The 18,108-nt window shown below is 35.9% G+C and overlaps 1 protein-coding gene across 3 annotated transcripts; it reads right to left on the bottom strand.

The window, feature by feature from the left end:
- Positions 1-469: 469 nt before the first annotated feature.
- On the bottom strand, positions 470-13,333 carry LOC117329681 (synaptotagmin-15-like). 3 transcript variants are annotated; one of them, XM_033887759.1, is made up of 8 exons: positions 13,044-13,333; positions 5,883-6,057; positions 4,525-4,740; positions 4,228-4,361; positions 3,695-3,828; positions 3,039-3,200; positions 2,252-2,372; positions 470-1,878 (listed from the first exon to the last, which is right to left on the bottom strand). In XM_033887759.1, exons 1-8 carry the CDS (start codon positions 13,057-13,059, stop codon positions 1,547-1,549), a joined length of 1,290 nt encoding a protein of 429 aa, XP_033743650.1. In that variant the 5' UTR covers positions 13,060-13,333; the 3' UTR covers positions 470-1,546. The 3 variants fall into 3 exon arrangements, with proteins under 3 accessions (XP_033743650.1, XP_033743656.1, XP_033743664.1); XM_033887765.1 differs by lacking the exon at positions 13,044-13,333 and adding an exon at positions 9,916-10,082; XM_033887773.1 differs by lacking the exon at positions 13,044-13,333 and adding an exon at positions 6,279-6,862.
- Positions 13,334-18,108: the final 4,775 nt, after the last annotated feature.

Raw genomic sequence — 18,108 nt, 5'->3', positions numbered from 1 at the left:
CTGAAAATCATATATAGCGTAGGAAGCTTAAGTTTGGATTGTTTTTGTTCAACGTCCTACTAACAGTGAGGGTCATTTAAGGACGTGCCAGGTTTTGGAGGTCGAGGAAAGCCGGAGTACCCGGAGAAAACCACCGGTCTACGGTCAGTACCTGGCAACTGCCCCACGTAGGTTTCGAACTCGCATCCCAGAGGCGGAGGGCTAGTGATAAAGTGTCGGAACACCTTAACCACTCGACCACCGCGGCCCCCTAGGAAGCTTAAGATCAATAGGTAAACTCATATTAGTGAATCACCATGCCAGGATATCGGTAGTTTTGCAGAGTTTACATCAGAATCTATTCGGTGAAACATCGCTAGTGTAATATAGGATGTGTAAAATCAGGAAACTGGTTCATGCTTCGACGTTACATTCACTTGTTTAAGACAATAAATCAAACGAGCTTCGATTAAAATCATGAAATATTATGTATGGAGCAAATAAAGGCAATTTATTAATTTGTACAAGTGACCAAAATATAAATGCATTAATATATATGTTTTAATGAGCATATATAATGAATCGATATACATTACATGAAATACAAACTGTAATTATAAAAGAATTTTGACAACTATTATCACTAGTTAAAAACGGTTTAAAACTGTTTTAGTTGATGCTGGAATCGTCGAAACACTGTGAGACAAGCTTGTCTTTGTATTGAACTCATACCACATACATGTACGTATGTAACAAACGTACGGAGATAAGCCTATATTAAAACAAACGGTCCAGTATGTCGATAAATAGTACATACCGGTTAACAATAACATAAATCAGCTGATACATGTGCCCTCAGATCTACTAGTAAATACTGCCTCATCTTGTACATGTCCCATCAGATCTACCAGTAAAATATCAAATTTATCAGTAGAATATTCAATGAATACTTCCTTATATTCTTGTGAATTGTTTTCCTTTTGATGGTTATGCTATTTTAAAAGACACCTCGTGGTAGAACATTCAGCTTATTTAGATGGTATATACAGATACCATATGTTGTAGGAAACCAAAAAGCAATATCCTCAATAAAACAGAACATTTTTCTTGGTAAGGCTTTTGTTATTATACTTTATTCTCTGGGTTGCATCCAATCAGAGATCGCTATATAACCCGGAGTTTATTCAAGTCTCTGATATTTTACGGTGCGTTCATATTCATAGCGGCCGAATCCCATACGATCTCCATCACGAGACGTTTTCATGGTTATATATAAGCGAAGTGATGAGCACAGCTTTAGTACATGTATATTTGTGACACTTTGTATGAGGTAGATGATCGTTTTTGAAACGATTTATTTACCTTCGATATATCAATTGGTCATGGTCGTTCTAACAGATCATATGGGTCAGCTTAAGCTACTGCTAGCTTTGCAAAGTACCGGTACTGTGACAGACCATCCTACTTTATTACTGAAGTTATTGCCGAGATCACTGATAGGTGGATGAGCTGAGCCAGGACCTGCATGTAAGGTTGCTGGCTTTGTGACTATCAAGAGTCCTTACGTTTAGTGAGCATTGCTATTACCGGTAAGTGTGTGCCACCTCTGCACGGGTGTGCGTGGTTGAGACATCATTTCCTGCCAATGTAATAGCTCATCGCCACGAGAAAACATAAAAGAACCAATCACAACCTTGCCGTACACGTTGTCATGACTTCGTGGCGATTTTGATGACGTCATAACACTGATTTCGAAGCTGCACGAGTCAAGAACCTTACCAACCAAAGAAAAAGAGAAAGATTCGTTGAATGTTGGGTCGGTGGTTGCGCGGTAGGTGGCAGTCCTTTTCACTTTGTGTATCTTTCTTCCATGCATCATGTTGATACGCACATATGTCCCTGTGAAAACAACGATAAACAATATCATATCACTAGCTCTGCATATCACACATGTTCTGCTCCCATTGGCCCGGTAAATACATATCAATGATCTGCGTTGCATTGTCACCATTTGAATCTATTTACCTTTTTTCTAAAGACAACACATTATCAGATCTAACACATTTTACATAAATTAGTGTGAGCAAATCTAACTGTTACAGCAACAAAACATTTGCTTGAGAATATACGTATACGCTCATAACCCAATTGGTCCCAAGTCTGGTAGTCAAACGGAAGATTTTAAAATATTAGCAAGCTACTTACTAACTGTGCGAGCAAAATAAGCGTCAGATTAAGTAACCTCTTGTAATCTTAAAAAACGTGTACTTACCGGTGTCTTTGTCGAAACACATTTGGCGTAATTTTCTTGCATTGAGAATGAGCACCTTTATTTTGTCTAAGTTTGGCAGGTAGTTGAGACTGAAGCATAACTCCCCCGGAGCATCAGACATCTGTCGAACAATAAAAAAATTACAGTAATCCCTTTAAGAATTAAAAAAATTCAGAATGTTTGCAAACAGATATACACTATGTGAAAATCGGTTAGGTCTAGTGAGATACGAATTTTAAAAGGTGTGTTTCTCTTTTCTTAAAAGAATATTTACTACTCTATGATGATAGCACTTTATATTGTCACCAACGAAGTGAAGAATATACCAATTCGTTGTTTTCTATTGACAGTATCCGTAACATTTACGTCGTCACATAAAGGAGGGCTATGGATGTAAGAGTTCAACATGAAATACATGTCATTTAATATTAGATCATATATTATCATGTTAATGGAGCATTATCAAATGAAGATTGCATACGAGATACAGAATCTAACTAGTAATGAAACTAATGCATACCAAGTCTCCTCAAAACCCGTCCATATTTTCTCTAGCTATTGTGTCCACAAGAAAATTTAGTGCACGACAGACGACGGAAAAAAGGTGATGACAATACAGTTCACTATGCTTTCAGATGACCTAAAATGTTTTTCTTTTTAGATGTTGATTTTTCATTTTGTGCTTAGCGTGGGTAACATGGAATTCCTTGCATGTTTACAAACAATATGTATATAGTTTTATCTAGTATTTTTTCACAAACTATAATTCCTGGTCCGGTAGTTGTACCTGATGGCTCTGTTCTAGATCTTTCCACACGGTATCCCCTTTGGTAAGGTCCATGTCCCGTAATGCCAGCAGCACGTGACCGAGGGAGTGTCGCACGCGGCGTTTGTCTACGTCATACACCGAGAAGCGTAGGATGCTGTCGCCAATGTCATTGGGACTAACCTGATATATCAGTAATAGGTATACCGGTAAAGAATACATAAATCTAGAGATTACAAATACAAAGTTTTACAATGACGTAAATCTTAAGTGCAATCAGCAATAGATACATATTTAGTAATTGATTAAATTGATGAAACTTCAATCATTATACTGATTATATATATAAGTCATACAACATTACATGCAGTTTACGAACAACAAAAGCAGTGTAAATGTAGCTACAGAGTATGTAATTCCCCTGCCATCATCATTCTGTATAGACGACTATTTCCACATGGTCACAATAATGTCTTCCAGAGCAATACCACCGGTCAGATCTTAGTCATTAAGAAAACTCGCACCTTGTGCAATAGAAGTCATTATTTATAATATACATCCTTCATAACGTTGACTGCTATTCTGCGAAATGAAGATGGTTATTCTTAACTATCCATATCAACACGTTAAAACTGCACGTGATATTTCTGGAATGCAAACAATTTCACATTACCTACCTCAAATACGAAGTTCTCATTATAAACAGGAGTAAGCGTCTTCTTCCGAACTTTGGAAATTCTACAGATTCTCTCGTCAGGCAGCAGGAAAATTTTAACAAATGGGTCTCGGGCGCTGTTTTCTCTGCCTCGCCCTATTGTAGAAATATCCGAGACTTAACTCACGTGAGAGAGCGTGACGCACATCAACATGGTAGAACGACGAATACATTCAATGTTTTTAACAACTAGTTCTGTATCAAAAACACACAAATATCCTTTCATACATGAAGTGTATCTATCATACCGTATGTCTTAATTGTTGTAATTTTACAACTGGCTTTGACATATAGCCATTTGTGAATTGAGTTTGACAGACAGTCTGCTATGAATTGCATTCATGTTTGGTAGATAGCCTGTTTATAGATATATATTAATGTTTTATAGCACTCAAATTTACGTTATATACAGATATATACGTGAATTGCTGTTTACACAACTTGTTTGGTATGGAAACATGTGGTTGATATATGTGATAGATGTAAAAGACTCGCCTATAAGCTCTTTGGCCTTGACAAGTGTCACGTGCAACTGTTCCACTACTGCGTCATAAATGACGCTGAACCAGAGCCGACCATGCTCACTTGGAGGAAGATGGAAATCGTCATCTTCACATCCGCCATACGACCTGTGTAACATTTATGTCATATTTAACCTGGTATGACTGTGAGGGCAATATTGTTTAAAATGTGTTTAACTTAATAAATGCACGAGATGAAATACTCACGAGGCAAACAATGAATTATGACTTAATATATCTAGGAAGAACTTGTATTATGTAAAACAAGTACCTGTACAGATCAGGCTGAATATCCCCAAGTAAGCCGTTCTGTTGTTGAAGTGGCGACATACTCTGACTTCTCTTGGGTGTAACACATGGCTGTACTCTTTCCGGTGGGAGGGAGAAATCAGGAATTCCCTCCGTTGTCATGGAGCGTACCATCATGCCTTTAAATACCCCAGTATCAGGACATGACTTCCTTTTTAACATATTTGGAGAGGCGCTCCTGTAACGTGATAAGTATAACCGGAGAAAATGTGTCGTCTGCTTTTTATCTAAGTGGCATCTAAACAGCAAATCAAGTCATAACAGTGATATTTTACAAGCTTTTAAAATCCTACTATGGTCCAATTCAACGGAAGTAACGGAATGAACTGTTAGTATGTATCATTGAAAACCATGGGCCTTGCTGTTGACATGTAATATGTAAAGCTGTAAATTGCAATAAAACATCCCAAAAAATGCATTTTCATGAGGACAGGATAAGCTCATTTGTATCGCAAATTTTGCACAAAATAGCCATATAGTTTTGATGACGAGTTTCTAAAACACACAATAAGACCATTGGTTTAGCCAGATTTGACTTTATGATAGGTATAAATACTGACTTTATGTTGACCTTGAAGTGCAAATGGCAGATGTGAATAATATCACGCAAATATAGCATATAAGGACGCATTTCAAACATCAAAATTGCTCTTATTAAACACTATAAAGAACTCGAGACATGGCAAGGAGACGGCTTTAAGGGAAAAATGTTCAACTGTTGAGTTTGGGGTGTAAGATACAAATTTCTGAAATAGTCTAAAAACTCACCGGTTCAACAATTTCTCTTGAAATGGTCCTTTTTACTTTGATCAGATGTCTTAATAGTATGATATAGGAGCATTTTTACTGATTTAAATGCCTCTGTTTCCACGGCCGTCATTTGCATTTCAAGGTCAAAACAAAATAAGTGTTAATACGCATAAAAAGTCTATTCCGGCCAAACAAATATCCCTACCCTGCATTATAGACAACTGTGAGCATAACAGCTTGGCTATTTTTCAGGTTTGGTTATTTGTGTGACTTCAATGAAGAAACTGTTAGCATCAAAAGCAAGTTATTGGTGACAAAAAGAAACTATATGTCCAAACAAACATTTTGGTATATTACATGACTATTTTTGTGCAAATTGTAGATATTGTTTCGTGTTTGAAATCTCATTTTGCCTCAGACCATATTATTCCGGGTCGTTGTACACGAGTACATACAGAACATCATCATCACTGATACATTGATACACCATGATTACCTTTACATATTACTGATACATGGCTATGTACACGTACGAGGATGCGTGTGTATGTATATGTACTATAATGTTACCTGGAAATGGGTGCCGACGTAGTGATCCGGACTTTGTCGTTGTTTTCCCAGTCATAGTCCCATGATCTACGCTTCAGCTTCCATCTCCGGCAGACGACGAAGCTGATCACAGCGACGACAAGAGCGAGGACCACTCCACCTGCTACACTGCCGATGATCACACCCAGCGTTTCATCTGACATAGTATAAGAACAGGCACGGGTATGACACGTGGCACAAAACAAACACAAAATATACATCTACATGTCCAGCTATGAAAAGGTGTACTTACTTTCTTTAAAGTTTTCATGATAACTGCCCTGAGGGGTTGTGTGTACCTACATTTATATGATGGTGTTAACCAGAGTGGTCACACCTCTTATAAATATTTATTGCGTAGATATATTGTTTTATTACCTTGAAAACATCTGTTTCAGTGAATGGTGACGAGATGGACGATATGTAGTTAATACGTTATCAGTATAATATCTTGGCCGAGGTCTGGAGCTGACATTAAGTAGAGTCCCATCACAGGTCTTTATGCATACACCTAGCAACCTCAATCAACCTCTGTCAAACGTATTGATTATAACGCCTTACCTTTCGTAAGTAAATTGTATAGAACAAACTAATCTTAGTTACCGAGTCTCCTCTATTGTGGGGAGGTCTATAAACAAGCGGTTCATTAATCTACATGACAGTTCTATAAGTGACTTGAAACAGATCACAATAGCGACGATGGCGGAAAAGCATTATATAGGTGGGATATTTCTACCTAGTTTAAATCGATTTCGTTTTATCAAGTTTCATTTCAAATCTGTTCAATATAGGAAAATGTTAGATAGAATGCCAAAGCAATGGTCAAATGTCAGAATCCGCAAATAAAGAGTTAATGACCATGTTACTGAGCGACAACCATATCATTACGGATCCTGGAGAATGTTTGTGACGGTCATACAATGTCTATATATATATAGTTTATATCATGCCACATCCACAAGAATATAGTTTATATGATAACACATCCACCAGGATATAGTTTATATAACATGTCTACCAGGATATAGTTTATATGATAACACGTCCACCAGGATATAGTTTATATAATATGTCTACCAGGATATATTTTATATGATAACACGTCCACCAGGATATAGTTTATATGATAACACGTCCATCAGGATATAGTTTATATGATAACACATCCACCATGATATAGTTTATATGATAACACGTCCACCATGGTATAGTTTATATGATAACACATCCACCAGGATATAGTTTATATAACATGTCTACCAGGATATATTTTATATGATAACACGTCCACCAGGATATAGTTTATATGATAACACGTCCATCAGGATATAGTTTATATGATAACACATCCACCATGATATAGTTTATATGATAACACGTCCACCATGGTATAGTTTATATGATAACACATCCACCAGGATATAGTTTATATGATAACACGTCCACCAGGATATAGTTTATATAACATGTCTACCAGGATATATTTTATATGATAACACGTCCACCAGGATATAGTTTATATGATAACACGTCCATCAGGATATAGTTTATATGATAACACATCCACCATGATATAGTTTATATGATAACACGTCCACCATTGTATAGTTTATATGATAACACATCCACCAGGATATAGTTTATATGATAACACGTCCACCAGGATATAGTTTATATGATAACACGTCCACCAGGATATAGTTTATATGATAACACATCCATCAGGATATAGTTTATATGATAACACGTCCACCATTATATAGTTTATATGATAACACGTCCACCATGGTATAGTTTATATGATAACACATCCACCAGGATATAGTTTATATGATAACACGTCCACCAGGATATAGTTTAGATGATAACACATCCATCAGGATATAGTTTATATGATAACACGTCCACCATGGTATAGTTTATATGATAACACATCCACCAGGATATAGTTTATATGATAACACGTCCACAAGAATATAGTTTATATAACACCTCCACCAGCATATAGTTTATATGATAACACGTCCATCAGGATATAGTTTATATGATAACACATCCACCAGGATATAGTTTATATGATAACACATCCACCAGGATATAGTTTATATGACACATCCACCAGGATATAGTTTATATAACACATCCACCAGGATATAGTTTATATTATAACACATACACCAGGATATAATTTATATTATAACACATCCATCAGGATATAATTTATATTATAACACATCCATCGGGATATAGTTTATATGATAACACATCCACCAGGATATAGTTTATATGATAACACATCCACCAGGATATAGTTTATATGATAAGACATCCACCAGGATATAATTTATATTATAACACATCCATCAGGATATAATTTATATTATAACACATCCACCAGGATATAGTTTATATGATAACACGTCCACCATGATATAGTTTATATAACACATCCACCAGGATATAGTTTATATGATAACACATCCACCAGGATATAGTTTATATGATAACACGTCCATCAGGATATAGTTTATATGATAACACATCCACCAGGATATAGTTTATATAACACATCCACCAGGATATAGTTTATATAACACATCTACCAGGATATTGTTTATATGATAACACGTCCACCAGGATATAGTTTATATAACACATCCACCAGGATATTGTTTATATGATAACACGTCCACCAGGATATAGTTTATACAAATGTATAACACGTACATCAGGATATAGTTTATATGATAACACGTCCACCATGATATAGTTTATATAACACATCCACCAGGATATAATTTATATGATAACACGTCCACCAGGATATAGTTTATATGATAACACATCCACCAGGATATAGTTTATATGATAACACGTCCACCAGGATATAGTTTATATGATAACACATCCATCAGGATATAGTTTATATAACACATCCACCAGGATATAGTTTATATAACACATCCACCAGGATATAATTTATATGATAACACGTCCACCAGGATATAGTTTATATGATAACACATCCACCAGGATATAGTTTATATGATAACACGTCCACCAGGATATAGTTTATACAAATGTATAACACGTCCATCAGGATATAGTTTATATGATAACACGTCCACCATGATATAGTTTATATGATAACACGTCCACCAGGATATAGTTTATACAAATGTATAACACGTCCATCAGGATATAGTTTATATGATAACACGTCCACCATGATATAGTTTATATGATAACACGTCCACCAGGATATAGTTTATATGATAACACATCCACCAGGATATAGTTTATATGATAACACGTCCACCAGGATATAGTTTATATGATAACACGTCCACCAGGATATAGTTTATATGATAACACGTCCACCAGGATATAGTTTATATGATAACACGTCCACCAGGATATAGTTTATATGATAACACGTCCACCATGGTATAGTTTTTATAACACATCCACCAGGATATAGTTTATATGATAACACATCCACCAGGATATAGTTTATATAACACATCCACCAGGATATAGTTTATATGATAACACATCCATCAGGATAAAGTTTATATGATAACACATCCACCAGGATATAGTTTATATAACACATCCACCAGGATATAGTTTATATGATAACACATCCATCAGGATATAGTTTATATGATAACACATCCATCAGGATATAGTTTATATGATAACACGTCCACCACTAATATAATGTAGTGATGCTAAACTGTACTATGATACAGCTGTACTAAATTGCTGCTAACTGTACTACATAAATACTGTTAAACTTTAGTTTGATGTGTTAGTACTTAAACAGTTAACTAATATTACTGAAAGTGCAATGTTGTTCTATATAATAGTACTGTGTTAGCCAGTATTATTGAATGACTGTATCATTTATCAGTAATATATAAATCACGTGATAATGTACTGAAAGCGTACAATAAGAAACATCTTCCTGGGCGACAACACAAATTCTAAAATTCTAATTCTTTACACCTACCGGCCATCTTTCTTCAGTCTACGCCATTTCTTATTTCCGAAATATTCCCCAGTTCCCGGACGTGGAAGTTTAAACATAAAGATAATTACGCTATAAGTGATCGGTATGTTCCCCGATCAGCTCTAATACACTAGTCTACGTCACAGATGGAGTATGTATGGGTAAGTGGATCTTTATTTACAGTGTATTGATATTAAAATTTCCCACCTCATTGTCAGTCACGTTTTACCTGTTGCGTTCGTCAAAGCTGAATTCTTTATCTGAAGTAATGATTTAAGTTCAAGTGATTTCAATATAGAAAGTTTGATTTCCACTTAATTGTATGAATACATATGTACACCACGATGTTTTCCCATTTTAGTATATAATGGTTTGTGAAGTTATTAGTGCGTCCACGTACGGTAGTTGTGACTGACCCCGGGGGTGTTCATATTTCTAATTTCTTGGAGTTCGGTTGACTGATTCCAGAACATCAGGCGGAAATAAATATATATCGATAGATAGGTACATGTAGCGGCACAATAACAATTACGTGTGGTATGTCGGGTAGTACAGGTTCTGCTGGAGGGCAGCGTGTGTGCGTCATCAGGGGAGTCCGATCACTAATAAAATAAAACGTGCTTACAAGGTATATCATGAAGTACTGTGGTGACGGTGTACCATACAAGGAGGATATGCCTTGCTGGGCAAAATTTCCTTGTAAAATCAAACAGATTTCCCACGCTAACGTAGCATGTACATATCTTGTACGTCTATTATTTTAGATTAATAATACATTAAATATATATCTACAACCAGATGGAAGCAGGGAATCCCACATCACGTTTTTCTCCCTTTTTATTAATCACAATTTTTTTTTTATCATAATCCAACTGATGTTTTCACATCATACTCTATTGTTATTATGATACGAGGTTGTTTTTTTATCATGTCTACGCTGTTATGTAACGTCAACCTATATAACTACATGTATGTAGGTGTCATATTTATATAAGTGTCTTGACAATTGTACATCAATCATTTATATGTTGTTTATATATTGTTAAATTGGAAATCGACAAATAAAAACACAATTTAAACTGAATTATTCAATCCTCGATACCCGTAACTATACTCATGATATGTCCGTTATTGATGCGTTCTTTATATCAAACACACATCACTTGAATTCAAAACATATACTTTGCCTTTCAGGTGCGTGAAGTATTCGGAACTGTAATTATATCTTTCCGGTTTTTACTATATATACATTGTCAATTGTAAAATATGATTGATGAACATTATATAATTCCTCTCCTTCAATGGTGACATATCATATCATTTACATACTGGTCGTACTATATATACTGATGTACATAATGGCCGTATACTGATATACATACTGGTCGTACTATATATACTGATATACATACTGGTCGTACTATTTATACTGATATATATACTGGTCGTACTATATATACTATTATACATACTGGTCGTACTATATATACTGATATACATACTGGCCGTACTATATATACTGATATACATACTGGTCGTACTATTTATACTGATATATATACTGGTCGTACTATATATACTGTTATACATACTGGTCGTACTATATATATAATACTGATATACATACTGGTCGTACTATATATACTATTATACATACTGGTCGTACTATATATACTGATATACATACTGGCCGTACTATATATACTGATATACATACTGGTCGTACTATTTATACTGATGTACAGTACATACATGTACTTGCCGCGCTATGTACATCAGTATAAATAGTACGGCCAGTGTGTACATTTGTACAAAAAAATGTATATCAGTATATATAGTACGACCAGTATGTATATCCCTGTTTCTGGTGTTCAATACTGAATCTTACTTTTAAAAGTTTGGTGTGTTATCTGGGAGTAAAACACGATATTGACAGATACAGACATCAAATACATTCTGAAATACCCCGCAAGGTATGATATCAGTTTGATACTGAAAGTTGGCAGCATGGTGAAATTAGCAAGGTCAACATCATCATGTTATTTTTCCAAGTTTCGCGGCGTTGAGCTTCATGGCTTTGTTGAAGGATAATATTTGGCTAACTCCTCTCCTGTTTATAAAGCTGAGACTCAGATAATGACTTACAGTCGTAGATGACTTCATGTAAAACACATGTATATCCGTGGTTGTTTTTGTATGAACTATAAACATCAGACGTGTAAAACACGTGTATATCCGTGGTAGTTTTTGTATGAACTATAAACATCAGTCGTGTAAAACACGTGTATATCCGTGGTTGATTATGTGTATACTACATGTATAAACACCAGACGTGTAAAACACGTGTATATCCGTGGTTGTTTATATGTGTACTATAAACATCAGTCGTGTAAAACACGTGTATATCCGTGGTTATTTATGTGTGTACTATAAACATCAGACGTGTAAAACACGTATATATCCGTGGTTGTGTATGTGTGTACTATAAACATCAGACGTGTAAAACACGTGTATATCCGTGGTAGTTTTTGTATGAACTATAAACATCAGTCGTGTAAAACACGTGTATATCCGTGGTTGATTATGTGTATACTACATGTATAAACACCAGACGTGTAAAACACGTGTATATCCGTGGTTGTTTATGTGTGTACTATAAACATCAGTCGTGTAAAACACGTGTATATCCGTGGTTATTTATGTGTGTACTATAAACATCAGACGTGTAAAACACGTATATATCCGTGGTTGCTTATGTGTGTTCTATAAACATCAGACGTGTAAAACACGTGTATATCCGTGGTTGTTTATGTGTGTACTATAAACATCAGACGTGTAAAACACGTGTATATCCGTGGTTGTTTATGTGTATACTATAAACATCAGACGTGTAAAACACGTGTATATAAACATCAGACGTGTAAAACACGTGTATATCCGTGGTTGTTTATGTGTATACTATAAACATCAGACGTGTAAAACACGTGTATATCCGTTGGTGTTTATGTGTGTACTATTCATGTGTTTATCTTAAGGTGTTAATTACACTCCGTAATGTCACTTCAAAGATAACATAATACAATGTACCAATAGCTGCACATGACGTCCTTGTCGTATTTCCGACTTACCTGTTATTTCTGACATCCTAACATTTTCTGCTGTGTCCTTGCCTATAGGCCAGATGGTTGTCCGTGAGGGTTACATTGACCCGGGGGTAAGCCGCGATGGTTACAGTGGCCCGGGGGTAAGCCGGGAGATTGAACGATGACCATACAATGCCAGGCTCTACATCCCTAGTCTGTTTCGTGTTCGCCAGACTTGTCCACGTCCAGTGTTTCCATCTGTCCTATTCAGCGAATTATCTTATCGATCGAATGTGGGCGAACTACCACCATACCTGGCCACTACCATATACCTCTCTAATCGCACAGAACTACACCAGGTGTCGCCACACTTAAACACAAGTAAGTGGATATAATGGTAAAGGGCGCGTAAAACACTGATCATTTGGCTACTAGTCAGACATTACGACTGCCGCGAGATATGGCCAGGTGTGACGAGGTTCATATAATGGTTGATGAAGACATTCTTTTGTTTACAATTCCTAGAGTACATCTAAATAGGCTCAGTTGTATCATTGTAGTCTATATGCTGATGCTAAGAAAGTTTATCATTTCCCTTTATATCCTGGACGGGAATAGTTTTTTTTATTCACTCAGCGATTGGTTAAAAAAACACTACATGTATGTATTTAGAGTCTTAAATGAGGCAAATAGATTGGACACACGTTCTCACAAGTTTCACACAACTCAGTAATAATGACATAAACTGAGGATTGACAAATTAATGACAATTAAACTCAAGTGTGCAGAGGAAATTATACGTGATATTAGATAGGTTTAATGCAATAAAACACGATGAACATGTTTTAAAACCGAAACAATTCCTATGATAAGATTTTTATATTGCAATTCTGTAATAAATCATTTTTTATCCAGTGGTTTGTTTTTGTGTCAATAACAACAACCAGATCAGATCACCTGTACAATGCGTTACGTGTTTGTAATTTACATGTAAGATTATGGGTATAATACGCATTTTACATTAACCAGCGTCATCGAAAAACTATAATCATTAAAAAGAGTTACATGTAAATGTGGCGTTGATGGCAGGAACGAAAACGTTGTAATGGACAGCGTTAACTTAGAACAAGAGGCCCATGGGCCTTAACGGTCACCTGAGATTTGAAATATTTCAGTTAATTTAATTTACCCTTTTTGGCCCCGCCCATCAGCCCTCAGGGGTCAGTCAGGGCCAACATATGCATATTATCAAACTTTCATCCCATGCTAAAAATGTTAACCAAGTTAGAATGAATTCCAATAGAAATCAAACAAATCAGTCAAAAATGTAATTTCCCTATATAAACTATAGTAAAATTTAACCCCTCCCCAGGGGCAAACTTATGACCCCCGGGTCATTAAATTAATACATTTTAGTAGAGCACTTTAAGACCCTTCCAACTATGAAGAGTATTTGATTCTACCTTATTTCGGTCTTTAGAAAAAGATTTTTGAAATTTCAGCCAATTTGACCATTTTTAGCCCCGTCCATCAGCCCCTCCGGGTCAATCAGGGCCAACATGTGCATACCCTCAAACTGCCATCCCAAGCTGATAATGTTAACCAAATTAGAATGAATTCCAATAGAAATCAAACAAATTATAGTCAAAAATGTGATTTCCCTATATAGGTAGCACACCACAGTAAGACAGCGTGGCCATGGGCAATTTTTTTGTTAAGCAAATAACTCCTGTATTATGATATGCATAAAAAATGAAAAAATAAATGTACACTATAATTGGTATATCCAGTATGAAGTAGTACATACAGGCTTCACATTTATTAAAACAAAAATCAATAAATTGGTTCCGGATTTTAAATATCCGGATTTTCCGAACGTGTGTTTACACAGGAAATTTAGTTTGGCCTACAGCGCAAAATGGAAGCCCACAGAAAAGGTAAGATAGCGGAAAAACTTAATTTACAACATATGTCCAAACAAGATTAATTCTGTCTTTGGGATAGAGATATTTAATTTTAAATAGGTTTCAGAAAAAAAATTGTGTAGAGAATTGTGCCATTTTGGGTTAAATATCATAATATTTTGCAATTTTTGAGAATTTTTTAAGCTGTTACCATGGTATTCACAGCTCTAAAAATCACAGAAAATATCAGTTTACTTATCCTTCAGAGCTCTATTAAAATTGCAAATGTTGTACAGATTTCAAATATATATACTTTATTAGAGGTTATATGTAAGGTTAACTGGCAATGTTTACATATCTAAAGCATGTGTCATATTTTTCAGAATTTGGCATTTTTACTGTACACTGCTACCATAAACTATAGTAAAGTTTACCCCTTCCCCAGGGGCAAACTTGAGACCCCGGGGTCAAGAAATTCACAATTTTAGTAAAGCATCTTAAGACCCTTCAAACTATAAAGAGTATTTGATTCCAACTTATTTCGGTCTTGAGAAGAAGACTTTTGAAATTTCAGTCAATTTGGCCCTTTTTAGCCCAGCCCATCAGCCCCTGGGGGTCAGTCAGGGCCAACATGTGCATGCCATCAAACTGTCATCCCATGCTGATAATGTTAACCAAATTAGAATGAATTCCAATAGAAATAAAACAAATAAAAGTCAAAAATGTGATTTCCCTATATAAACTATAGTAAAGTTTACCCCCTCCCCAGGGGCAAACGTGAGACCCCTGGGTCATGAAATTTACAATTTTGGTAAAGCACCTTAAGACCCTTCCATCTATGAAGAGTGTTTGATTCCACCATATCTGAGAGTAGAGAAGAAGATTTTTGAAGTTTTAGTCAATTTGACCCTTTTTAGCCCCGCCCCTGAGGCCCCTGGGGGGTGGGGACCATATAATTTACAATTTTGGTTGACCTTTAGCCATAGAAGCTTCCTGCCAAATTTCATTGAATTTGGTTTAGGAGTTTTGGAGAAGAAGTCGAAAATGTAAATTGTTTACGGACGCACGACGCACGACGCACGACGACGGACAAAAGGGGATTAGAATAGGTCACTTGAGACTTTGTCTCAGGTGACCTAACAATAAAACCCAAAAAGATTTTCTCTTGTTTGTTTTTTGTTTTTTATCCTATGTGTGTACTATAAACATCAGTCGTGTAAAACACGTGTATATCCGTGGTTGTGTATGTGTGTACTATAAACATCAGACGTGTAAAACACGTGTATATCCGTGGTTATTTATGTGTGTACTATAAACATCAGACGTGTAAAACACGTATATATCCGTGGTTGCTTATGTGTGTTCTATAAACATCAGACGTGTAAAACACGTGTATATCCGTGGTTGTGTATGTGTGTACTATAAACATCAGACGTGTAAAACACGTGTATATCCGTGGTAGTTTTTGTATGAACTATAAACATCAGTCGTGTAAAACACGTGTATATCCGTGGTTGATTATGTGTATACTACATGTATAAACACCAGACGTGTAAAACACGTGTATATCCGTGGTTGTTTATGTGTGTACTATAAACATCAGTCGTGTAAAACACGTGTATATCCGTGGTTATTTATGTGTGTACTATAAACATCAGACGTGTAAAACACGTGTATATCCGTGGTTGTTTATGTGTGTACTATAAACATCAGTCGTGTAAAACACGTGTATATCCGTGGTTGTGTATGTGTGTACTATAAACATCAGTCGTGTAAAACACGTGTATATCCGTGGTTGATTATGTGTATACTACATGTATAAACACCAGACGTGTAAAACACGTGTATATCCGTGGTTGTTTATGTGTGTACTATAAACATCAGACGTGTAAAACACGTATATATCCGTGGTTGCTTATGTGTGTTCTATAAACATCAGACGTGTAAAACACGTGTATATCCGTGGTTGTGTATGTGTGTACTATAAACATCAGACGTGTAAAACACGTGTATATCCGTGGTAGTTTTTGTATGAACTATAAACATCAGTCGTGTAAAACACGTGTATATCCGTGGTTGATTATGTGTATACTACATGTATAAACACCAGACGTGTAAAACACGTGTATATCCGTGGTTGTTTATGTGTGTACTATAAACATCAGTCGTGTAAAACACGTGTATATCCGTGGTTATTTATGTGTGTACTATAAACATCAGACGTGTAAAACACGTGTATATCCGTGGTAGTTTTTGTATGAACTATAAACATCAGACGTGTAAAACACGTATATATCCGTGGTTGCTTATGTGTGTTCTATAAACATCAGACGTGTAAAACACGTGTATATCCGTGGTTGTGTATGTGTGTACTATAAACATCAGACGTGTAAAACACGTGTATATCTGTGGTAGTTTTCGTATGAACTATAAACATCAGTCGTGTAAAACACGTGTATATCCGTGGTTGATTATGTGTATACTACATGTATAAACACCAGACGTGTAAAACACGTGTATATCCGTGGTTGTTTATGTGTGTACTATAAACATCAGTCGTGTAAAACACGTGTATATTCGTGGTTATTTATGTGTGTACTATAAACATCAGACGTGTAAAACACGTATATATCCGTGGTTGCTTATGTGTGTTCTATAAACATCAGACGTGTAAAACACGTGTATATCCGTGGTTGTTTATGTGTGTACTATAAACATCAGACGTGTAAAACACGTGTATATCCGTGGTTGTTTATGTGTATACTATAAACATCAGACGTGTAAAACACGTGTATATAAACATCAGACGTGTAAAACACGTGTATATCCGTGGTTGTTTATGTGTATACTATAAACATCAGACGTGTAAAACACGTGTATATCCGTTAGTGTTTATGTGTGTACTATTCATGTGTTTATCTTAAGGTGTTAATTACACTCCGTAATGTCACTTCAAAGATAACATAATACAATGTACCAATAGCTACACGTGACGTCCTTGTCGTATTTCCGACTTACCTGTTATTTCTGACATCCTAACATTTTCTGCTGTGTCCTTGCCTATAGGCCAGATGGTTGTCCGTGAGGGTTACATTGACCCGGGGGTAAGCCGCGATGGTTACAGTGGCCCGGGGGTAAGCCGGGAGATTGAACGATGACCATACAATGCCAGGCTCTACATCCCTAGTCTGTTTCGTGTTCGCCAG

The sequence above is a fragment of the Pecten maximus genome, chromosome 1 (assembly GCF_902652985.1).
Source record: "Pecten maximus chromosome 1, xPecMax1.1, whole genome shotgun sequence".
In the NCBI taxonomy this organism is placed as follows: Eukaryota; Metazoa; Mollusca; class Bivalvia; order Pectinida; family Pectinidae; genus Pecten; species Pecten maximus.
This window is presented reverse-complemented; position numbering and strand designations above follow the sequence as displayed.

Excerpts from the sequence above, each read along its gene's own strand:
- LOC117329681 (XM_033887759.1), bottom strand. Across the intron at positions 4,741-5,882 it reads ACGTCGGCACCCATTTCCAG|GAGCGCCTCTCCAAATATGT; the intron begins GTAACATTATAG and ends ATCACGTTACAG. Across the intron at positions 1,879-2,251 it reads GTGTTTCGACAAAGACACCG|GGACATATGTGCGTATCAAC; the intron begins GTAAGTACACGT and ends TTGTTTTCACAG.